We start from the raw sequence: 25092 nt of genomic DNA, 5'->3' as shown, positions 1-25092 counted from the left end.
ATGCTCGTTTTGTTGTTTTTCCATCTACTTGGGTCAAGTGGTTGTTAGAAAATGAAGACATAATGAATTCTCGCGAATCCTACACAACTTATTTCCATCAAAATGGCGTCGTTTTCAGAGTTGAGGACATGTAATAATACCACAGGTCTAAATGAAACCTGCAGAAAGTGATGAAGGATAGAAGGAAGAAAAACAAACCATTTGTTTCTATGGTGAAGAGTCATAAATTGCTCAAGTGAGAAGAAAAATGTTAGTAAAATTACTAGAGTAATAAAAATTGCTCTCTGGTAGGAATATGATCCATTCCTTCCAGGGAAATTGATAATATTAAGGCTAACTTTACTTAAATTAAGCTACATAAGTTCCCAGAATTTTCTAGACTGTATCCGAACGCTAACAAAAATGACAATGAGTGACATCGTAGTGATATCGTACTTCATTGGATGTAGAGATTAGGAGTGGATACTCTGAATCATTGGCTGATTTGCTACAGTTTTCTTTTTGACATTCTGAAAGATGTGTTGTGGTCAAATTTCTTCAATTTTCACTTTTCTTATTGCTTTTCTAAGGAAACTGAAGATTTCTGTTGTCATTTCATTTGTTTGACATTAAAAAAAAGTAATACGTCTTTTGGAACAGGGTGTCAGTTCATGGAAATTTGCTGTTTTTGGGATTTCCTGTTTATGGAGATAATTCAGAGCTATGCATGAGCAGGCACTGATTAAGTCCCCCAAAGAACTGTGTAAACATCGAAGACTCGCCATTATAAAGACAATTAAAAGTATTAAAACAGGAAAATTAAGCTGTGGATGAATTTTATAACTTTTATAAACATCTAAAGATTACAAAACAGCTCCACTTCTGCACAGATTTCTGTAAGAACTCTACCATTACACTTTGGTTATGTGTGGAGGATAGCTATTGATTCTTCAAATGAATTGGGCCAAACATGTACAGTGAAAGATCTGTTTTCATCTCTTAGAAATTGTTGAGTCAAAATATACATTTCTCTAGACACCAATATCTTTTTTTTTCTATATGAGAAGCATTTTAATATATATATATATATATATATATATATATATATATATATATATATATATATATATATATATATATATATATATATATATATATATATATATATATATATATATATATATATATATATTTGTCCCAGGGCACACATGATGTTGCCTGTACTCAAAGTCCATTTAATTCTCTACTCAGAAAAACTTTGGTAGCAATGGATCCATTGGGTATCATCAGACTTTCCCAACAACCGGTTAAGTGTAAAGTGCAGAGCAGAAAGTTGTCTCTTAGTCAGACTGGCCGCTGACTGGAAGAAAGCTGAGGTAGCATCAACTTGCTTGAGGGTAAAAAGTGTGGGAGAGAGTGTAGGTGTTACTGGAGGGGCATTTGGAGAGCACATTTGATCCACATATGTTTATATTTATGTAGTCACTCGGAAAATCTACTTAAATCTGTAGTTGTAGAGCCATGTCTTTTCAGTTGTTGTTTCCGAAGGTGCATACGTTCGCCGGATTTTACAGAAACAATCTGACATGACAAGTGAGACATCCTCTACCAAATGAATAACTCTCCCATGGGTTATCTATAAATACAGCGCCAGTGAAGCCCCACGCATGTTTCATATTTGACTTTTGATTATCTCTGCCGATTGTCAGCATCTTTTTATGAGAAGGCAGCTGGCTTTTCTGAATAGGGACTAAACAGAGGAAACATGCGGTGAATAGAGATGATGGCCGGCTGCCAGAGACGGAAAGCAGCAGACTGAGAGAAGAGTGAGACACAAAATGAGAATTATAAAGTCCAGGTAAACAGATGGAGGAACTACAAGTGCATTAGATTTCTTTCTCTATAATTTGAGCCCGATGACAATTAGGATGGCACACCCAAGTTTAAACAATCTATGGAAAATTGTTGGTCAAAACCCTTTTCGTTTTGATTGAGTAAGGGTAAGACAATGTCCAGGTAGAAAGAAGGTAGTGATAGATAAGTATCCAGTTCCAGCGTGAATTCTTTTATATGCCGCTTCTTCCATTAATGAGAAAAATAATCTAAGAGAAATGCAGTCATTGTGGAGCAGCAAACCATGTTCAGGGATTTTAAAGCTTCCCAGAGAGGTTGGAAAACCTAACAAACATAAATGTGTTGGTAACTAATACATTAGTGAGACTTGTAGAGACTGTATAAAACGTAGCAGTAGTGAATAGAAGCAGATGAAAGTCTCACATTTCTACAAATAATCAATCTGTGTTTTACTCAAAAGGCTTTCACTGAGACAATTCAAATTTTCTTATAAGACAAAAAAGAACAATCTAGACTGAGCTCACGTTTATTTAGGTTATTTATTTTAAGTTTTAGGTTATCAAATTTCTAATTTTCTTATTTTATTGCTTTGTTTGTAATTTTGGTTGTTTTATCAAAACAGATCTCACCTGTAAATGAGGTCTTGGATCTCAGTGGTACAAAATGCATTAATATAGGTCAAATACTAGGTTTTCACACCCAGTAATCTAAGTGTGAAAACATCTTTCTTAGGGCACCTTCTCTCAAGCCATCCAGCAAATATGTCTGAACTTAGTTTACTCACATTTTATTGGTATCTAAGCTGGTCATCCGAAGTCGTGATTTTCACCGCATTAAAGAATCATCAATTCTTTTACAAAGGGTTTTTGAGAAGAGTAAGCGATGTAACTCCATCCTTTTTCTTGTTGCAAATAAGCAGCTACACCCCCATTTGATACTAGACAGATCTGTTTCCTGTTAAAAACAGGCACTTGTCCCCTGCTGTTCCCGACAGCATGTTATCCTCCAAATAATTGGTCGTCTTTCAAAAGATGTAGCTCAAAGGCTACAGAAAAGTACTGTTTAAAATTACTTCTCAGGTCTAAAAAATGTTCTGTTTTATAACATAATATTTAGGTTTTCTAGCTCTAAAATATGATTAAATTTGACTCTTCAGTTTCATCCCAAATAGATGAAAAATAGATTTTGTAGCCATAAGAGTGGGTGTTTTTTTTGTGTGTTTTTGTAAAAGAAATCCGGCCTTCATACTAAGCAGTGACAGGCAGTTCCCTCCCTTTAAATACAGGCAAAATGGAATATATTAAGAAAGCTTTGTTTTACGTTCATTTTTAAATGTCCCACTTGTTTTGCAAGCATTAAATTCACAAAAGTGACAAATGGCTGAACACTGTATACTGTATTAACAGGACGCCGGCAGCAGTATTGAACTCATTGTTAAGGGAGGAGTTAATTTTGTCCTGCAGCCAAATTAAAAGTAAGAAAATCAAGGTTCTTTTTTGTCAATATCAGATGACAGCAACTGCATTCTCACATTAGATGCATGCCCTGGTCTCATATAATCTGTGACTAGTTGATTTTTCTTGTTTTATCAGGTAATTTTTTGAAAATATTTTCAACTTGCTGAAAATATTTTCAATCTTAAAGAAATCAACAGAAAGTACAACATTACTTAGAAGTGGGAAGAAAATTGAATTGAAAATTGAATCAGCATCTCATTATTTTTTACCAGAACAAAATATGGTTTGTGTTTTTATGTAGCTCACCTAAGTCTTTATAGACTTGCAGCAATAACAACTGCAAGTCTTTTGATAAATCGCTAATTTAATAATCTATATTTAATAGTTTAGTTTTTATTAAGCTGCTTCCTGTTTCTTAATTTCCCCTACAAATTTGTAAATATTGAAACAAATCAAGATCTGATCTAAACAGTTGGACAGCAAACTGGACCGACAATTAGGCTTCATTCCAAAATAACAAGCAGTCGTGGAGGAAACAGACAGTAATGCTTGTAATCTGGCCCTGCAAATAACAGCTCGCAGTCTCTGTGTGGGGTCAAAAACACTTCTTTTTCTCCTGAGATGATGTAAACGCAGCTTGTGTCTCACTATCAGCTCAATTGGTGGCAATTTGATGGGACCCTCGTTAGTTCTCATACGGAATATGAAGGTTTTTCTTGGTGTCCATTTAAGTTTTTCTTCAAGAATTCACATGCGCCTTGTCAGACAGTTGTGTTTCAGGAACATCTGTACTGTAACCACTTATTTTCTCGCTTTGGTTTGGTTTTTAATATTGAATGAGAAGAGTAAGGATGCAAGAGACTGTTTAAAAAGAGAAAGAGGAGCAGGATGCAGAGGAATAAATTTGCTAAAGAGGGCTGAGGAAGCTGTGCGCTGACTGAATGAGGACGCGACCCTCGGCCTCTGGGCTGGATTTCTGTGGCCCATTTCCCACAATCCTGTTCCATCCTGTTTGGGGAGTGCTCCGTAAGAAAACTGAGTCAAACGATGAGGGACTTGGGAGAATTGGTTTTCGGCAGCAGCTTTGGCATGTGTGTGTCAACGGATGTGCACGGGCGTGTGGGAGTAATGTGGGGAGGGAAGAGGAGAGAGTGGATGTGAAGGAGGAGGCAGGACTGATCGTAAATTACAAATCCCCCCCAACAAAAAAAAAAAAAAAAAAAAAAACAAGTTCAATTCGGCAAATAAATCCACAACACGGAACTGAGAAAAAAAAGAAATCTTAAAGAATTTCACACGGCAAATGATTCGTGAGCCAAATGTGGTCACACATATTGGCACGCTTCATCAGCGAGCTCCAGTGAAAAGGTGATTCCAGCCAAGGAGGTGACTCTCATATGGAGAAGGTGAGGATGAGGAGGAGGAGAAGAAGAAGAAGGGGGAGGGGGGGGAAGAGCAATGCAAGTGAGTCACGGTATTAACTTCCAGCCCTTCTGCATAATCATTTCAGCTCACGCTTCATGGCAGGGAGCTGAATCACCAGACAGACACGTGGCCCAGAGTCTTCTGTTATCTTCTTTTATTGCACACGCTTCTGTTCATGTATGTGTGACGTGTGTGGCATCACGAGAGGCTGACAAACGGATAAAGCCACAGGTTAATCTGCCTCTCAGGGCAGAGTGTGAACGTTACAACGAAGATGCTCTGAAACAAAACAATCAGGATGAATCAATTGCTCCGATTGCAAACCAGCTGGATTAAGTCAATCTGTAATTTGCTTATTAATACACTCGCTGAACGTTTCACTCAACAGGTTTTTGGAATTGGCAATTAAATAGCACATGCAGGGCGTAAAACTGGATGCTGCAACTATTACAAACTGTAAGGTAAGGAGCCACAACAACCATATGCCACTCTGAGCCGAGCTTTGGCTCCTGATCCAAACAACCTCATTAAGAGGAGAATCAGGTGATCACTGTCGTCAGAAACAAGTCAGAGGTTCCCCTTTCGTCAGAAATGCCACGACGCTGTCAAGGATCCAATTACCAAACGGTGGAAATCTCCCCCCTTTCTGTGCCTCCAGGACTCTCCTGGATTTGCTAAACAAACTCTGATAGCCATCTCTTTGCATCCATTGATTTGAAATGCAAATGATCAGGATCAGTGGATGCCGCAAAGAGGACGTGGCTGCTCTCTGTCGACAGCAACAACAAAAGGAAAGCCCTCGCATAGCACTGCCTTATCCACATCTACATGGTGCCAAACTTCACCAATGGGAGCCTTATCTCTGCTACCCTTCTGTGTCCGCTTGACAAGAAACCAACTTGCGCTTGCAGCCTGAGGGGAACTGTAACTCCTCCAAACAGCTCTAAAAGACATAATGTACGCATAGCTTTGCAGGCACCTTGGAGAAAAAAAAACCTGAATGCTCTCATTCTTTGGAGGCAAAAACTATAAAAAGGACAAAGACGGCCTCTTACCTGGAATTCAATCCCATAGTTCTCCCTGCAGAAGTCTCGCAGTTTAGGGTAGACATGCTCTTTCAGTGCATTCCTCTCTGCTTCTGTGTCTGTAACACAGAAAACATTACAAGTTCTTCAGCAAACTCAGTATGTCAGCGTACAACACATGTCTGCCTTATTTTAGTGGCATGTACTCACATGTTTTTCATTTCAAAGAAAAGATCAGAAAATTGGATTAATCATAAACGTTTTAATAATCTAAAGCATCATGGACTAATAAGGACTAAGTTACATTTACTTTTTTCGCATGGTAAGTCAAATATTTAGTCTTTCCATCTTTTTATTGTGCCGCTTTAAGCAGAGTATTGCAGAAAACCCATCTGTTGGAAAAATTCTTTGTGAATTCTGAAGCAGCGGATAAATCCAATTTCTTCCCCTTTCGTCATGCTCTCTTCCCTACTTCCTGACACCTATCACTCTCTTCCTCCTGTGTCTTTGCAGAAGAGTTGGGTGTGGGTGTCTGCTGTAACTGTAAGGGGAAATTGAACTTCCTGGCCACTTGATGCAAACAGTAGAGACAGCGAGGTGGAACTGTACACTGGAGGGTTGTGATTTAATAGTTGATGCAGAGTTCTCTCAATTTCCAGGGCAGAATTAGCAAGGGATGAGTTAATGCATAAGTTACACCAATGGCTTCAGAGGACGTTGATTGCCGCGACAATTGAAGATAAAAGTGAGTAAAGGGAAAATCGAGACATGAAGCTTCACAGTGAGAGGCGCATTTATGAAAAATCTAATTTAAGACTCCGTAGAGTTTCAGCAGCAAACATTAAAACAGCCCTAGAGGTTTTAGAGGTATGTTGGTATGTTTGTACGAGATAAAAAAAAAAAAATCACAATATTTTGCTTGTGACTAAAACAAACAAAGTATTACTCATCATCACACCAGGTAAATTAGAGAAATGAATGGTGAATGGACTTTTCCAGTCATTTTGACCATCCAAAACACTTTGCAATAGAGCAACATTCACCCATCCATGCATTTATACAGCAACATGCAGATCAGTAGGCATCTTGTTGATGTGTGTTGCCCAACAGCACAACAACATGTGACAGGAAGGAGCTGGAATCAAACCTACAATCTTCCAATTACAAGCTATACCAGCCACAGTCAACACATAAAAAATCCAAAACTTCTCTTTAAATTTCTAAATTGTAACCAGCAAGCACAATTGCTTCATTCAATTTTTTTTCTTAAATCTATTTTTTACAATTGGAATTTTATGTCTGAAAATAAAATCATGATATCTCAGCACCAGTGTCATATATGTACATTTATATCGTACAGTGTTCATTACCTACCATGTTACAGAGTGGGAACTCCACTGCTTATTTATGTGTCCCACTTTCCGTTTCCCAACTTTTTTTTTTTTTTTTTAACTATCTTCCAAATGGTTATTGTGATGAATTTGGACAGGCCCAGTCTTGGTTTCTCTCTGTCTGTCTGCGATGGGTGTGGATGGAAAGTTAAAAACAGAACATGCCCCACAGAGACTGCCCTGTGTGGCAGAGAAGCTCACACATATGCGAGCAGCAAACAGCCCTTCAGCTGCTTGACCGTGTCATACGCAGCGTGAGTGGACGAGTCCAGAAATCCACTCTGGCGTATCTATCTCTCGTCTATCTTTAGTAAGGCTTTGGGGCTGTGACAGAGCAGATATCTGCCCGCAGCAGCCCTGGCAAAATGTCAAACCGAAACCAAATGCATGTAACTGTATGCACATGAGTTATATAGCAGGTGTTGCATCGGGGGTGCTCTCATCCCATCCCATTAGTACAATAAACAAAACATTTCGGTGACAGAAATGAGAATGTATCTGCAAAAAGTGACAGTGTTTGTGGAATCAGATTGTCCCCGTTAAGGCATTTGGGATGTTTGGAGCTCTTCTCTGTCTCAACACACTCCACTGTGTTGTTATTTGTGTTGTGCTCATAACAAGGAACTGTCTCTTTTCTTTCGGTGGGATGATGATGAGTTACGGCAACCTGACGTATGTGTGGTCCGTCATCCGCACAGCAGCATGCAGAAGAACAAAGACTGGATCCTACACCCGCCCGCTTCGTCTCCCTGTGTGTCCATCTCTTCAGTTTTTCTATTTGTTTTGTTTGACTAGCTATGAACAATACACCATTCTTATATGTGCTGTCAGGCCTTTTTATTCATGCTGTCACAGTCTTTATTTTCATCTCTTTCTTTCTCCTCATTCTGGAGAAGAAATGGACGCACGCAGAAATAAGTCACATGTCCCTAACAATTTCCTTCCGAGTCACTATTTTTGGACTAAAATCCAAAAATAGTCTGAGATCTCCAAGAGTCTAAGAATACGCCTAGATTTTTTTAAAAACTACTATTCTCCTATTTGGCTAAAAAGTATTATAGAAGAAGTAATTCCATTGTTATGCAAGTCTTCTTATAAAGTTACTGACAAAACAATCCAGAGGACAAATATTCAGTTACATTTTTACAGAATCAGCTCTCATAAAGAGCTGACGTAAACAAGACAGCAGGCTGACACAAATTTTTAGCGTACCATAATACAAATATCCTGCCTAACATGTATTCCTTTGCAACAAATAATTATTTAATAGAGCCATAGTAATAACTTTAAACTATTTTATTCTACAAAGAGAAATTCTTCTGTCTGTAAAAGTGAAGAGTGACAAACTTATCTGAAAGCAGCTTGCTCTTTTGGCTGAGTTACTCAGCTACTCATTATTTGACCACTAGGGGGAGCTCATATACAATGTACTGATATTGGAGCTCTCCCTGAGCATGTGTGGGTTCTCTCCGGGTACTCCGGCTTCCTCCCACAGTCCAAATACATGACTGTTAGGTTAATTGGTCTCTCTATATTCTCCTTAGGTGTGAGTATGTGTGTGGATGGTTGTCTCTGTGTTGCCCTGTGATGGACTGGCGACCCATCCAGGGTGTACCCCGCCTCTCGCCCAAAATGTCCAGCACTCCTCCTAACACCATTAGGGGCAAGGGTATAAGAAAATGGATGGATGGATAATTGAGCATTCAGCCCAGGATGGTTGGTTGGTTAATGGGAATGGAAATATAAAGTGTCCTTGTCGTGAGATGCTGTGCACCTGCTCAAGTAAAACAAAACAAAACAAAAATGGAGCTAAGGTAAAAGTAAAGGTAATTTTATATATATATAGCTCATTTTCAGCAGCAAGGCAATACAAAGTGCTAAGATGAACAATGAAGACGGTCACTTCACCTGTCATTGCAAAATGAAGCATGACAAATGATATACATCCAGAGAACATCACTGAAAGAAACCAACAGCATGACGGGTAATAACCAAATACCTGAGAAACTAAAAGCATGCGTCGACACCACTGAGAAGTAACTCGTTCTTTACCTGTCCAGTCTCAAGTCACACACTTTCCAACTATTTCCCCAAAACATACACTGTGCATGACAGCCCCATAATCAACACACATACTTAACTTGTGAGAAAGAACTTGCTGCTTCACCAAAAGGGGTTAATGTAGCGTTCAACCCCTTCCACTGAACTGAACCGAAACATGTCAACAGAATGGTGATCAATAACAAGTGACCCGGAGAAGTCAAAAGGATGAGTTGTTCTTGCATTAAACGATCATGAGGAGACCTTAGAGCTTATGTAAACAAGATTTAATGAGGATGGAGAAAACCCACTGGAGCTTACAGTGAGACTACCTGCGTCAGCTTGATCAGCGTCGAGGATAATTGTGGAAGTTTCCCCTGCTTCACGGCCATTGACCTCATATTTGATTAGACAGAAATATGCATATGTTCCAGCAGCTGCCTCTGGTGTAATAAAAGGTCATAGCATGATCAGTTTATATGCCAAAAAAGTGCTTTCCATTTTAAAACTGTCAAAACTGAAGGAAACACCTCAATTCCCCCAAATTGTGAACAGATGTGATCAAAATGTCAGAGAGAAACAAACTTTGAAAAAGCAGTCGAATTTCATAGAACCACTTTGAGACCAAAAAAACAACTTAAGAACTATCGATGAGGACCAGTTTAATTTTTACTAGGAAATCTGGCTAACTACAAGCTAAATGAAAAAAATCAGGGGCATCCTACAGATTTTACACACACGGCCTTTGGTAAACAAAGAAAAACATCGATTTTATTGTTATAGGGTAAAAGTAAGGCAGAAAACAGACAAAAATGGGAGTAGAGTTGGCCATAAGTTATAGGCTTAACTGCTGCAAAGTCAAAGACTCATTGCAGTCAGCTGGCTTTTCTTACAAACTCTTATCAGTTGCAATAATTAATTGAACTTGACCGCATTGACTAGGATTGGATAGAAATACATTAAACTAATATTGAATCTGTCTGTATGAATGGATAAAATGCATGTTGTGTTTCTGTTTACAGGTTTTTGTGAAGTGCTCTGAGACAGCATTTGATGTAAATTGTAACAAATTAAATAAACCGAGTTGAACTGAATCAAAGTGGATGCATATCATAAAAAAACCGTTCTTAACAGAAAGAAAATTATCCCTCACAAATTTGGGTTATGTTAATAAAGTTAGCAGATAACCATGATTTAATTTTGGATTGACGGTCAATCAGAAAGAAGCTGGGAGTATGGAATTGTTTTTGTTATTTTATTTTATTTTTAGATATCTAAAGCTGGGTATCATCGACTGTCAGGATCCAGGGTTGTTAGGTTCTCGCTGTAGGGGTTTTGGGTGCATGCACCACCTTTGTTTCCTCACCAGATGGCACCATCAGTTTGACGGAGGGCGTGGATGACGTCATCCCACACCGGCCTCGGATTAGCTCATCAGCGACAGGTTTTGAGGAGCGGTCTACCAGTCCTTCGGCGCCTGAGTGTTGCCCAGTTTTGGTACCTCCTAGCTACCTCGAGTTTTGTACTCTGTGTTTTTCTCGCTGTCTGAGCCATCAGTGATTCCTTTTGTCTACTCACCTCTCCGCAGTCTCCCCTTGGATTTCCTCGACTGGAAGACGCGCCGTTTCTCGCTCCTCGCGGATCCCGAGCCTACCTGTCTGCCCTCCAGCGCGCACACGCCCCACCCAAACCCCCAGAGAGACCGGACCCTGGACCCTGCAGCCACCCGCCGCTAGCTTTTCCCTGCTCTACTCAAGTAAGATCTGTCCAGTGTTATCGACACTCCACTTTCCCACAGCCTTCGAACTCACCTTTCCTGCTCTGTACTCCTAGTGAGCCGATCGCTTCCTGATCCTTCCCTTCCCGTGGACCAGACCAGAGTTTCATTCCCTGCCACTGTGTTCCGTTTCTTTCTCAAATAAATTCACTATATTTTCACCCACCGTATCCTAGTGTTGTGTTCTGCATATGGGCTAGAATCAAATTCCCCCAATATGACAGAACACTCAGGCCAACCACTCAGCCCGCAGACGCAATACGGAAAACGCTGACAGAGCAGCAGTCTGTAATCCAAACACACGAGTCTGCAATACGACAACTCCACACCCTACAAACAGAAACCAACCAGCGTCTGGCAGATCTAACAACTTTCCTTCAAAACTCTCTACCGCAGATCCCGGCTACAGCTCCTGCTCCCTCTCCCGCTCCGGCTCCGGCACCCTCAGTTCAGCCCGTGTTTTCCGACGTCCGACTTCCTGGGCCGGAGAGATTTTCAGGTGACCGGAATAAATGCAATGGTTTCCTCCTGCAATGTTCAATAATATTCAATCATTCCCCGCAAAGTTTTACACACGATGGCGCTAAAAATATCTTACGTCCTGTCTCAGTTATCTGGTCAGGCCTTATTATGGGCAGAGACTCGTTTCCTAATCCCACTGATTATGGTTGTTCCTTCGAGAGTTTCATCAAGGAGTTTAAGCTGGTTTTAGCCTTGACTCCGACAAGGCTCATAACTCACGAGAGATATGGGACTTAAAGCAAGGCAAGCAGACGGCGGCAGACTTTGCCATAGAGTTCCGTATTAAAGCGGCTGCTACAGAGTGGAATACAGCAGCGTTAAAAAGCGCATTCTACCATGCACTTAATGAGTCGCTAAAAGACGAACTAGCCACCGGGACGAACCAGGGACTCTAGAAGAGCTAATTAACCTGGCGATCAGACTCGACAACCGTCTCCGCTCCCGAGCCAGAATCAGAGATCGACGCAGCTCACCGGAGAGAGACAATGGGTGGCGCTAGCATCGCCGGGTCGCCCCTCCTCTTCGTGCTCCTCCGGCACCGGAGCCCATGCAGTTAGGGGGAACGCGGCTCACACCGGAGGAGCGACAACGCCGTTTCTCTGCTCGACTCTGCATTTACTGTGGTTCCCCCGGTCATTTCCGTGCGTCGTGTCCCCTCCGTTTAAACTCCCAGGTCCGCCAGCAGAAGTGAGGAAGCTGGCGGACCACCAGAATAGTGAGAATCTTCCTCAGCTTTTACTGCCTGCCACTTTAAGATATGCGACTCAGTCTTTCTCCGTATCTGCCCTAGTTGACTCAGGTTGCGAACAAAATTTATTGGACGAGGCCTTAATCAAACAAATGGGGGTGGAAACCGTGCCGTTGCCGGTTCCGTTCAAGGTCACCGCCTTGGATGGGAAAACCTTACAATCCATAACTCACCAGACCAAACCTATCCACCTAATAATATCCGGCAATCACACTGAATTTATTTCATTTTTTGTGTTCCCCACCTCCAACTCTCCAATGGTTCTCGGTTTTCAGTGGCTTCAGCAACACAACCCTCAGATTGATTGGTCAGCTAAGCGCATCACCTCCTGGTCCGTCCGTTGCCACTCTTCTTGTCTCCATTCAGCGCTACCTCCAGGACCACCACCCGTTCAGCAGCAGGAGGTTGACCCCGTAGACCTGTCTACCATACCTACCGATTACCATGACCTTTCGGCCGTTTTCAGTAAGTCTAAGGCGCTCTCTTTACCACCGCACCGTCCCTACGATTGCTCCATCGATCTGCTCCCCGGAGCTCCTTTGCCGTCCAGTCGCCTTTACAACATTTCCCGTCCGGAGAGAGAGGCCATGGAAAGATATATTAAAGAATCCTTGGCTGCTGGAATAATTCGCCCGTCTTCATCACCCTTAGGAGCGGGTTTTTTCTTTGTTGGAAAGAGGGACGGGTCCCTTAGGCCCTGTATTGATTACCGAGGCTTAAACAACATCACTGTGAAAAACAAATACCCGTTGCCCTTACTATCATCAGCGTTCGAACCCGTTCATGAGGCCACCATCTTTTCTAAGTTGGACTTAAGGAATGCCTACCATCTGCTTCGCATCCGTGAGGGAGATGAGTGGAAGACTGCTTTCAAAACGCCTATTGGCCATTTTGAATATCTAGTGATGCCATTCGGACTGTCTAACGCCCCCGCTTTTTTCAGGCCCTGGTCAATGATGTTCTCCGAGATTTCTTGAATGTGTTTGTGTTTGTTTACCTCGATGACATTTTGATTTTTTCCAAGTCCTTAGAAGAACACAGACATCATGTCCGGCAAGTGCTGCAGCGGCTGCTCGAGAACAGATTATATGTTAAGGCTGAGAAATGTGCTTTTCATCAGACCTCTGTGTCATTTCTCGGATTCATATTAGGGGGCGGACAGGTGAGGCCTACGGAGGAGAAGATCCGGGCGGTTCTGGAATGGCCGACTCCTGAGACCCGCAAGCAGTTACAGCGCTTTCTTGGTTTTGCCAACTTTTACCGGAGATTCATTCGAAATTATAGTCAGACTGCTGCACCCCTTACAGCCCTGACCTCTTCTAAGATCTCGTTTCGTTGGACCTCTGACGCAGAGGCCGCGTTTACTCGTCTGAAGCACCTCTTTGCAAATGCACCAGTTCTCATTCAGCCGGATCCAGCCAGACAATTCATCGTGGAGGTCGACGCATCAGATATGGGAGTAGGAGCAGTCTTGTCTCAGATTTCACCTCTCGACAATAAAACTCACCCCTGTGCCTTTTTTTCACGTAGGTTAACTCCCCCCGAGAGAAACTACGATGTGGGGGACCGAGAGCTGCTCGCCATAAAGCTGGCCTTGGAGGAATGGAGACATTGGCTGGAGGGGGCGGAACTCCCCGTGCTGGTCTGGTCCGATCACAAGAACCTTTCCTATCTGCAGTCAGCCAAAAGGTTAAATGCCCGACAGTCACGCTGGTCTTTCTTCTCTCGTTTCAACCTGTCCATATCCTATCGTCCTGGTTCCCGAAATATAAAACCGGATGCCCTGTCACGTCTCTATTCTTCCGATGATTCCGACAACCTTCCTGCCCCCATTCTGCCACCCTGTACCGTGGGAACTGTAACTTGGGAGATTGAGGATATCATCAAGCAAGCACAACAAAACGAACTGACACCAGACTCCTGTCCACCCAACAAGATATTTGTTCCGTCCTCCGTACGCACCGCTTTCTTCAATGGATCCACGCCTCCAAATTTTCAGGACACCCTGGAGTGAGCCGGACTATCGCCTTAGTCAACAGAAGGTTCTGGTGGCCGTCAGTCCACAAGGATGTCCGTGAGTATGTCCTGGCCTGCACTACCTGCTCACGCAACAAGTCCTCCCATCAACCTCCGCCTGGTCTCCTCCAACCTCTTCCCATTCCTAAACGCCCCTGGTCCCACATCGCCATAGACTTTGTTACTGGGTTACCTCCATCCAAGGGCATGACAGCCATCCTCTCCATAGTCGACCGGTTCTCCAAGGCCTGCCATCTCGTTCCTCTTCACAAACTTCCTTCTGCCTTCCAAACGGCTCAACTTCTAGTGAAACATGTATTCCGGCTTCATGGCATCCCGGTGGACATACTGTCAGACAGAGGTCCACAATTCACCTCTCAGGTTTGGCGCAATTTTTGTTCAGCATTAAATGCAAGGGTTTCACTAACTTCAGGTTTTCATCCCCAGTCCAATGGGCAGACTGAACGCCTCAATCAGGACCTTGAAGCCACTCTCCGCTGTTTCACATCCTCCAATCCTTCCGACTGGTTCCAGTCTTCCTTGGGTAGAGTATGCTCACAATTATCACGTCTCATCCTCCACAGGCTTATCGCCATTCGAAGCATCCATTGGCTACCAACCACCCCTGTTGCCGTCCGATGAGGAAGACATCTCAGTCACTTCTGTCCGTCACCACATCCGTCGCTGCCACAAGGTTTGGAATTCCACCATCCACAATCTTAACCTCACCACAGAACAAATCAAGCGGCAGGCGGATCGTAAGAGGCGTCCTGCCCCTGTTTACTCACCCGGTCAACAAGTCTGGTTGTCGTCCCAGGACATCCCGCTCAAATCTGTGTCTAAGAAGCTCTCTCCCCGTTACATTGGCCCTTTTGAAATTGAAACTATAATCAACCCATCCGCTGTTCGCCTCCGTCTACCCACTTCCCTCCGCGTCCATCCCACCTTCCACGTCTCTCGGATAAAGCCCGTCCGGACCAGCCCGCTCTGCCCTCCAGCCGAACCCCCTCCGCCTCCCCGTGACATTGCTGGTCATCCCGCCTATTCCGTCCGCCGGATCGTGGACTCCCGTCGACGAGGTCGGGGTTGGCAATATCTTGTTGACTGGGAGGGCTACGGTCCGGAGGACCGTTCTTGGGTTCCGGGTTCATTTATATTGGACCCGTCACTTGTCTCGAATTATCGTGCGTCGCTTCCCTCCAGCTCGTCTAGGCCGCCAGGTGGCGGCCATTAGGGGGGGGGGTACTGTCAGGATCCAGGGTTGTTAGGTTCTCGCTGTAGGGGTTTTGGGTGCATGCACCACCTTTGTTTCCTCACCAGATGGCACCATCAGTTTGACGGAGGGCGTGGATGACGTCATCTCCCACACCGGCCTCGGATTAGCTCATCAGCGACAGGTTTTGAGGAGCGGTCTACCAGTCCTTCGGCGCCTGAGTGTTGCCCAGTTTTGGTACCTCCTAGCTACCTCGAGTTGTACTCTGTGTTTTTCTCGCTGTCTGAGCCATCAGTGATTCCTTTGTCTACTCACCTCCGCAGTCCCCTTGGATTTCCTCGACTGGAAGACGCGCCGTTTCTCGCTCCTCGCGGATCCCGAGCCTACCTGTCTGCCCTCCAGCGCGCACACGCCCCACCCAAACCCCCAGAGAGACCGGACCCTGGACCCTGCAGCCACCCGCCGCTAGCTTTTCCCTGCTCTACTCAAGTAAGATCTGTCCAGTGTTATCGACACTCCACTTTCCCACAGCCTTCGAACTCACCTTTCCTGCTCTGTACTCCTAGTGAGCCGATCGCTTCCTGATCCTTCCCTTCCCGTGGACCAGACCAGAGTTTTCATTCCCTGCCACTGTGTTCCGTTTCTTTCTCAAATAAATTCACTATATTTTCACCCACCGTATCCTAGTGTTGTGTTCTGCATATGGGCTAGAATCAAATTCCCCCAATATGACATCGACATAAGACAAAAAATAAACCCTGCCTTATTTTAAAAAAATACTTAGACCAAAAGGTACAGAAGAATAATAAATAAAAAGAAGGGGAAATTGAACAGCACCTTGGGGAACATCAAGTGACAAATGGTGAACCTGAAATGTTGTCACTGTACATATTAATTATGATCTGGAAGACAGAATTTGTGAGATGCCACTGATGGTAAAAGATTTGAATCTCCTGAGGAGAATTTAATGAGAAACTGCAATAAAGGCAGGTCTCTGATCAAGAAGCAAGGAGTAAGATTACATCTGTTGATCATTTGATGATTTGTTCACTGTGTTGGGGCTGGAAACGTGACTGAAACTGTTGGATGGCAATTGTTAAGTTTGAGAAAGTATGCACCAGATTATTGGTGCTTAATTAAATTAGCATATTAAATTATTACGTCTAATAATTTAGTATGTAAAATTAAATAGAAAGAGGATACACCGGATGTAACATGAGCGACAAATGAACCCAATTGACAGATTTCTGAATGAATCCAAATATTCATATTAGCACTTCTGAGTTTTCTTTTTTTACACATATAACTGGAGGTAATCATGACTATCACCTTTTACAGACAGTGCATTGTCTTCCGATTATCCAAAATTGGGCCGTCATTATTTGCAAAAAGCAGCACCATCTGACTCTAATTAAATATTTTTAATTTAACTTGTTCCATTTTTAGCCTCAAAGTCTCATAGTTAGAACCAAAGACCAACTCTTCCGAGTTCCTGATTGTGTAGCGATGCTTTGCAAAACTAGGGGAGAGGTCAGTAGGAGCTGCTGCCAGACTTATCAAAGGAACCTCCTCTGTCCCTTCAGGGAGCAAGAAGAGGCAAGAAGCCTCAGGAGAGAAGAAATCATCCGGAAAACACTGACATTTTGGTAGCACAGAATGGGGACGTGCAAAGCCCCACAAGTCCAACATTCAGCACCATCTCAATGAAGCTCTTTTATAAAAAAGCAGCCACAATTTGACATAGTTTTCCCTCAGACTCAATGGAAAGAAACAGATAACCAAGAAGCTTGAGAAAGTTGAAAAGAAATTCTGGGGAAGTAGCCTTATGACAATAAAAAAAGTAAATTAAAACTGTGGGAATGATTGTGGCGCGTTGGAGGCTGGATTTCATGCGTCTTGCCTCTGAGGTCTCTTGCTTTTACCAAATTTAAGAGACATCTCACCGTTTGAAAGCAGGCTACGGCTTCGGCGCCAGATCCCCAGAGGTGACTTGAGCTGGGTGCTGCGGCTGCCTCCGTACGGATCCGTGGGCACACGCAGATAATCGACCGATTCGACGAGCTGTAAAATCTATCCACTGATACGTGCCAAAACAAATCACACGAGGATTTTTTTTCTGGTTTGTTACTGCTGTCTGGGTACTGTAGCAACAAAACCTAATGGGTTTCTAAATGATCAGCTGTGGTCGCACACACATGCGTATAAACTCCTTTGTAGCAACGCGCATCAAAAATGTTCCCATTTTGTATCACAAACAGAAACCACAGTTTGCAACGTTATGTGACAAATCAACACAATTTGGGCGTAAGTGAGCAGCTGACGGAAAACGCTGCCTAATTTTTTAACATTTGTTTAAAATACATAAACATATGTATGCATAAGGGGATCTCTTTCGCTCCAATGTGCTTGAACACTGCTCGTGATTGCGTCCAACTCTCAATCATTCAGGAAAATATTTCAAATATTTGTTTTATAGTATAACTTCAGATTTGTTTGTCATGAAGGACTTTTACAATCAATAGCTTTTTTGTTGCTTTTGGGATTTGAATCGCAGTAATGAGGAGAAAAGAGGCTGAGCTGCTCAGAATGTGAACCGATTCCTCTGATTCAGGTCACTGACCTTAGATTGGAGCATCTTTTCACTGAGACGTACTGTACCGTGCTAAATAAGTGCATGGATAGCCCCCTCTAGTGAACATAAAGAAGCTCGCTCTGCAGCAGGGCTCATGGTCAAAGAAAGGTTATTTTATTAATCAGGGATGAAGGTCTTTGTTGGATATCAATTAAATCTACTACCAACAAGGCAGATTTGTTGCTTAGTAAAGCTCTCTGGGGAGTTTTTATCTAACTGAGGGAGTGAATAATACAATCAAAGTTAATGCCATGAGCATTAGCTTGCAGGTAAATAGTTAAAATTACAGTAGAATCTGCTACCTGGTGATTGAATACACCAGCGTGTTGCACTGGTTACTTGCGCCTCACCTCTCTGAAAACAGAGGTTTGTAATTAGAGGTCTTTGTGTTTTCGATGGACATGTGTATCTTTCCATTTGTGCTGATGCTGTTTAAAGATTCGCTCCGAGCACGGCTCGCATGTCCTCTCATCGTTTTTTCCATCCACGCGCAGACGGGAGCGTTAAAATCCCCGTCGACACAGGAAGCTGCCCCCGACTGAGCGGGCCACAGGTGGCCAAACAATAGCCGGCTCTTTACAGTCCAATAATCTAAGGCGAGCCCACGTGTTCCTTCGACGCAGGCTTCGTTCTGACCAGAGGAAAGAAAGGAAGTGGCGGAGACACATCGATGACAGCGACCACCATCCTTCCGTTCTGTCCGTCGCTCTCTCTCATCTCTCTTACTCTGCTTCTCCTGGCTTGTTTACTCCAGTTTTACCGAGACTATTTTTACACCCTCGCCCAAAGGGCATATTCAAATCCAGAGCTGCAACTGGGTGTCTCCTCTGCGACCCGACTGTCTTACACTCTGCTCGCACCATGCAATCTGTGCTGAAAGCAATCTGTTGTGTCACATGCTTTATTGGAAAAGGCTCACGTTTTTTTTTTCCTTCCCAGCTTCCTTTGCTGAGCTACAATTAGAATAAGTGGGTAAGTGAACACCTCAGTGCCATGTAAATCAAAGAGCCACATTTGTAGCAGCAAGCCAAAGACATAAATGCTGGGAATGTGGTGATAATGTCTCCTCATTTGTGATATGTGCAGGAAATAAAAGCGTATACACGCGCTCGGGATCTAGTTGCTTTGACATTTGATGACACACCGCAAAGGCTCCTCAAAGCTCCGCAAACCTTTGCGAAAAAAAGTGCCTTGAAAATAGAGAGTAAAGGCAAGGTGATGCATATTTGTGAATTAGAAAGACAAGTCTGCATGGTTTTCACTATATTTTAGAAATGATCATTTGAAAAGTGGAGCAAGTGGGTGAGACCGGTTGAAGATTGTTTGTAAAAACATCAATTTTCAAGTCTTGCCACAGAGTCTCGACTCAAACCAGCTCATTCTGGTGTTTTCTCTCTGCTGGAAACGGTCTCAAGTCTTCTCCAGCTACTAACCTCCATCCATTTCCCCCTCAGCTTCCCTGTCCCTCCTGAAGCATCCACACAGCATAATGCCACCATCACCATGCTTCGGTGATGCTTCAGGACGGTGTATTCAGGATGAAGTGCAATGCTGGTTTTCTGCCACACACTGTGTTTTGTGTGTAGACCAAAAGTATCATCTGCATCTTAACCCAAACCTTCATCAAACGTTTTGGGATTTGAGGCAAACAGTACTTCTTTGAACTTCTTTTGAACAATAATTGTCTTCCATTGATGCTATATTTTTGTAGTTGTCACAGACATTTGAACTTTGTATCTTTTTCTTTGCCTGGAAGGCCTGGACAGCTCTCTGTGATATATTAAAAACTTGTGATATTATTTCAGCTTTGGCTATTGCTGCATGATCTAACCCTGTTTTAAGCTTATCTCTTTCTTACCACTGATGTGTCTGTTGTAATCTTCACTCTACATGATGTAAGGAGGGTGTTTTCGGGGAGCTCGGTCGTCTTTTCATATTTCACTTTGCATTAAGCACTAACTGCTCAAAACGTTCATGCCTGTGCCTTCAGGAAGTCTGAACAGCTTTGCAAGACACTGTGGGTGATGACCCTGGGCTGTGGACTCCACGGGGTTGAGCTCTGTGTCAAGCAGGCGTCACGCTCTCAAGTCTTACCATCGGGGTTGGCGCAGATGAAGACCCGGACGCTGCGCCCGGTAGGAACATGGTGCGGCGGCAGGGCGTTGATATTGCCGCTGATGGCCGCCCTGCGCAGCGCCGAGTCCCGCGGGCACGTCTGCCTGCTCCCCACTCCCGATGGCCACATGGGAGGAGACTTCCAGCGTGGCTGCAGACACACAGACACACGCATGAAGGGGATCGTGTTAACGCAGCCAGTATTTTTTAAAAAAATTTAGTTTCTAATATTTAACATACATTTGCGCGCAGATCCCCTCTGACCCATCCACGCACACACATTTCACGGGGCGTTGAAACGTGGCAAACCTCACATCTCATGTTATTGAACTTTTTTGGAAACAATTCAAATTACAATGCTGTAATTTTTTTATTCTTTTTTTATTTTTTTAAATAAAACCTATTGGTGAAACAATGCGATATGCCACAGATGCAACTCCCACTAACACGCACGCACCACGCACAAACACGTCCGCCAAGTTAGAATGAATCTGCCAAATCTATCCTGAAACACAGCAACGATAGCTACTGAATGAATCTGTTGAGGCATTCATAAAAATAAATAAATAAAAATAAAAGGAGCTTACGCACAGCCTACTATACCGCCACGGTGCATGCGTAATGTGCAAACATGTCCTTGGACGCATTCATGAATTGTCATGCCACTGTGGGGACAAACAGACAAACAGAACGAGACGAGACAGAAGTCGAACAGACGGGCAAAAGGCAAGCATCAGTCGGGCTCCCCACCCCAGAGAAAGAAGATGCTTGTGGAGGCGAATAACCGCTAAGAAAGGTTATTCCAGATGCCAAGTGAGGTGGTCGCTGGTTTTCCGGAGTTTCTGTAGCCTATCTTGAAATCTTTTTTGTTTCACAGACGGAAAACCTCGAGAAAAAGACAACAGTAATAAAAAAAGAAAGAAAGAAAAGAAGAAATCAAGTAGTCCAAGTCTACATTAAATCCTCAAATACAAGGACTCAGAATAGTGAGAGCACAGAGGCACCGCATCCACAGAGAGTGGTGATCTCTACTAGTGATGCTGGAGACAGGCACAACAGCAAGGATGCACTTCTTGTTGCTCACGTTCATTCGCTTCATTTCGCGGCTTCTGAAAACGTCCAAGCGTCGAGGGCGACAAGAAGGGGGCAAAAACGCCCATCAGAGTGGCCGTGACCGACGCGAGACGTCTGGAGGCGGTGGAACGGGCGCCGAGAGTCGGAGTGCTCCCCGTGGCATCCTGCTGTGTTTCTGCGAACCCACTGTTCCGCGCTCAGAGAGAGCGCCGGGAGGAGAGAGAGAGCGCGTAAATCCCGCAGACGTTAACGCACCACTTCCGGTTGACACCTTCAAAATAAACCCCAATGTGCTCAGAAATGTCCTACAAACGTCTCGTTTTTACTATTAAACTATAGAAAATTAAGTACGTAAGCAATGAATACACTTATTATATCCAGGGAGTGTTTTTTATTTAGATATATTTTCAAGTTTTTAGCCTCGTACTCACAGAGCCGATGTCCGCTGAAGTGCCGCTTTTAACGTTGAAGAGGTCGACAGTTCCGGGCGCTTTCTGGCTTTGACTGTCCAGCTTGGCGGAACAAGCAGGGGATGCTGTGGAGGTCCCTCCTCCTCATACACCCTGTCACCCTCCTCTCCGGATAAGGGGGAGCTTAACCCCCCGGCCCTATTAAAATTGTAACGGCCGGCCAAGTCAGCATTGTGTAGTCATAAATGGCGTTACCTCTGTTATGTCCACACCGAATGAATAAAAGCCGCAAAAGCTCGACGTAATAATCTGATGTATAGTCAGCGAATATCACACACATTTTGAAGTAAGTTTTTTACTCTCTGATGTTGGCTGCATTTTCTTTCTGGAGACCAAGTTACTCAGTTCGTCTCCAAGATGGCGGCAGCTAGCCCAATTAACTAAAAGAGGAACAGCCCCTGACGGCTGAATATCGCCAAACTTATGCAATGTGATGGTTAAAAACCAAAGTACATCGCGTGCTTAGTATTGAACAGCACAGGAATATAATTTAGTATTTCTAATGAGAAAAAAAGTTAGCAATTTTCTGTCTAAAATTGCCAAGTTCGTGTCATGTTGTCAATCTGAATTAGAGTTGACTTGTTAATACAGTCCTTGAGAAGACAAAGTGCAAGTTTTTGGTGAAAAACATCTTTTGCAAATTAAAAGCATGCTTTCTTTGTATTTTCTCATTTTGGTTGATTTAAAAGTTAACCAATTTCAGACTAAGATTATGGCAGCTATAGCCTAATTAGATAACACAGGACCAACCTCTTACGAAACTAACTTATAGCTGATGCGGCCATAGCGGAATGTAAGAAAGCCCTTACCTGTCAGAGCAATAAGTACAGAAGTAGATGAAAGAACATTTTTCACTGAGAGATATAAAACCATTCGCCATTATCTCACCGTGGATTCTTCTCGACGATACTCAAAACATCCCCAGAGGTGTTACTGTTACGACCTTTCTTGTTTTAAAGAGAATATATATTGGTTTTTACAGAGATATAAATGTCGTTATCACCAGACATTACATATGGTTAAAATGAAAAACTTCCTCACCACTCCGAAATAGCTATTTCCAAGCTCTGGAGGTTAAATACTTCAGTAGAAATGTAAAAGTATATCCTGTGCCTAGAAGTAAAATCTAACATAAATATGTTCACTTTTGTAAATTTAATGTCTCCATTTTTTTACTCTCCTACATAAGCCTTTCTCCCTCCTCCATTTTCACACCAGGAACGAAGGCCAGAGCAGAAACACAAAATCTATTCCACAAAATGCTCCAGAACTGAGGTCGCACATCTTGGACACAACCTGAGAGGTTTTTTCTTTTGTGATGGACTTTGGCTGAAGTTTTCTCAAGAACTGAAACGTCCTAGCTTTGTTCTTCAGCCATCCTAATGTTTAAAACTTCTCTACATTATGTTTTTTGGGGTCATATTTGGCTTTGCCAAATCCAGAAATTGGACACAAGACAACTTTATAAGAACTTATTGCAAAATAAATTGAGCAACATAAGTAAATACATGTCTCTTTTTTTTATTTATACAACTATAAAAGTTTTGCTTTGTTTTTATCAGGGTTTACCAGACTGTCCCTTTTGCTCAGACAGGTTGAGCAGTGGATGAGGAGGGGTTTAAATTAATTGCTTTATCGATAAATGTACCTCTGCTCTGCAGCCTCTGGTTATTCGTGCTGGAAGTTTAAGTGCATTGGACTTGTACTAAATGGAATTGATTACTGTGCTGTTCTTGTAAGGCTGGTGGTGTTGGAGGTGGAGGACGCAGAACCATATATTTTTCCTCACTTCTCAGCCTCGGTGTTCCAGCTGCTGTCTGAACCTGGCAAGACGTGTGTGGTGCCCTGACCCAAAGTTTAACATCTGAACATTTAAAATTTTGGTTAACACGTGAAGAAGTCATTGGGCTGGCTGCACAGTTACATATTAGCATTTGGATCCAGAATGTAAACAGAAACATTCAAAACACTGCACTTCAGTGGTAGAGTACACTGACCCGCAGCTATATATAACTCTAATTAGATCAGTAGATTTTAAAATCTAGATTAACCATGGTGAATTAAAAAAACATATTCCTCTTACCTGATTAGACAGCAGAGAACTGCTGCAGGTCTTGAGAATGATTAGGGCTCTGCAGGCTCTCTCCGACCCATTTAAGTCAGCCTGCAGGGCCACCAGCTCACACCAGAACAAAACTGAGACTCCGGTAGAGCTCAACTGGAGCACCGGGGGGACCGGAGCCTTGTTCCCAACAGTGTTATGACCTTTCTTTTTTTGATTGTTCCGCTTCCTTTCATAACACCCAGCTAGTTAATCACGGGTGCACCTGCACTGGATTATTACACTGCAGTCTTTCCGAAGCATGCGCTTTGATGGGCTAATGTGATCAGGCCGAGGAAATGTATACTTTCACTCTTGCCAAAGCAAACCTATGTTTGGATTTAATGGAGTTAAATAATGGAGAGTTAAACATTTTTGATATCTTGAATGTTCTAGGACTGCTGTATCGGACCGCCCAGAGCAAAATGCGAGTCACTGGGATGATGAGATGTGATGTGTCACCTGGTTGACACACAAACACAAAGAACAGACACTGGCTGTTCACTTGGCATCCATACACACAAACAGAAACAACGACTGCACAAACAGCTGGTGATGGATGGTTGATTCTTCAAAACAGCTGGAGAGGAACAGAGTGGGAGGAAAGGAGGAACACTGGGGCAGGGCTGGTCTATTTTGGTGTGATACCCTTTGGTACCACTACATTAACTCTTCAGTTATAATGAAGAGTTAATGTAATGTAATGTAATGTCGTCCCTGGACTATTTTGTTGACTCAGAGGTGAAACATATTTATCACACATGTTTGTTTTCTTCCCAGTTTTAAGACACTCATATGCAGGGAATATTTAACAACAAGGTGAGATTGTGGAATTGGTTGCTGTTCATACATTCACTTTTAGTTTGTCAATATAAAGACACAGCGAATTATTTTGAAAAGAAAAAAAATAAATAAAATAAAACTTGTTAAAGGAGTTCTGTCCAAGGCACAGAATATCTAATAAACAGCATGGACTAGCAAAAAAGAGGTTCAGAAGTGTACTTGGCAACCTTGAGCCAGTTGTTGCACTTTGTAATAGCATTTTGAAATCGCATCAGTTTGGATACTTGGGTGAAGAAAAGGGCAGAGCTTTCAACCAACTGGTAATGACTTGGGTTGGTGATATAGGCGGCTCCTAGACAGAAAAGGTCAAACCAAACACGTGACGCAGGTGAGCTGGCAATAGATGGCAGAGGACGTGTTAGAGTGATCTTTAACTCATTTCTCTCATTTCCAAAGGAGGGTGGGGACAC

The 25092-nt window shown here is 43.0% G+C and overlaps 1 protein-coding gene and 2 long non-coding RNA genes across 5 annotated transcripts in view; 2 read left to right on the top strand and 1 right to left on the bottom strand.

Annotated features, from left to right (window-relative positions):
- Positions 1–21440, bottom strand: part of LOC129379433 (NACHT and WD repeat domain-containing protein 2) — a 52813-nt gene extending 31373 nt beyond the window's left edge. Inside the window, exons 1-3 of one of the 2 annotated variants that reach the window (XM_055060212.1) lie at positions 20945–21440; positions 20174–20345; positions 5771–5859 (exon numbers count right to left, since the gene is read on the bottom strand). In XM_055060212.1, the coding sequence (XP_054916187.1) occupies positions 5771–5859; positions 20174–20324 (240 nt within the window). In that variant the 5' untranslated portion in view covers positions 20325–20345; positions 20945–21440. The remainder of the gene's footprint in view (positions 1–5770; positions 5860–20173; positions 20346–20944) is intronic. The other variant, XM_055060211.1, reaches the window with a different exon arrangement.
- On the top strand, positions 10459–15696 carry LOC129379434 (uncharacterized). Of its 2 annotated transcripts, XR_008608175.1 has the most exons (4): positions 10459–10668; positions 10760–10927; positions 11345–11447; positions 15555–15696. It is a non-coding gene; the product is annotated as an uncharacterized LOC129379434 (long non-coding RNA). The 2 variants fall into 2 exon arrangements; XR_008608174.1 differs by lacking the exons at positions 11345–11447; positions 15555–15696 and adding an exon at positions 11005–11052.
- On the top strand, positions 15778–16119 carry LOC129379435 (uncharacterized). The gene is made up of 2 exons (XR_008608176.1): positions 15778–15936; positions 16014–16119. It is a non-coding gene; the product is annotated as an uncharacterized LOC129379435 (long non-coding RNA).
- Positions 21441–25092: the final 3652 nt, after the last annotated feature.

The sequence above is a fragment of the Poeciliopsis prolifica genome, unplaced genomic scaffold, assembly GCF_027474105.1.
Source record: "Poeciliopsis prolifica strain line A6 unplaced genomic scaffold, Auburn_PproV2 SCAFFOLD058, whole genome shotgun sequence".
NCBI classification, from domain to species: domain Eukaryota; kingdom Metazoa; phylum Chordata; class Actinopteri; order Cyprinodontiformes; family Poeciliidae; genus Poeciliopsis; species Poeciliopsis prolifica.
This window is presented reverse-complemented; position numbering and strand designations above follow the sequence as displayed.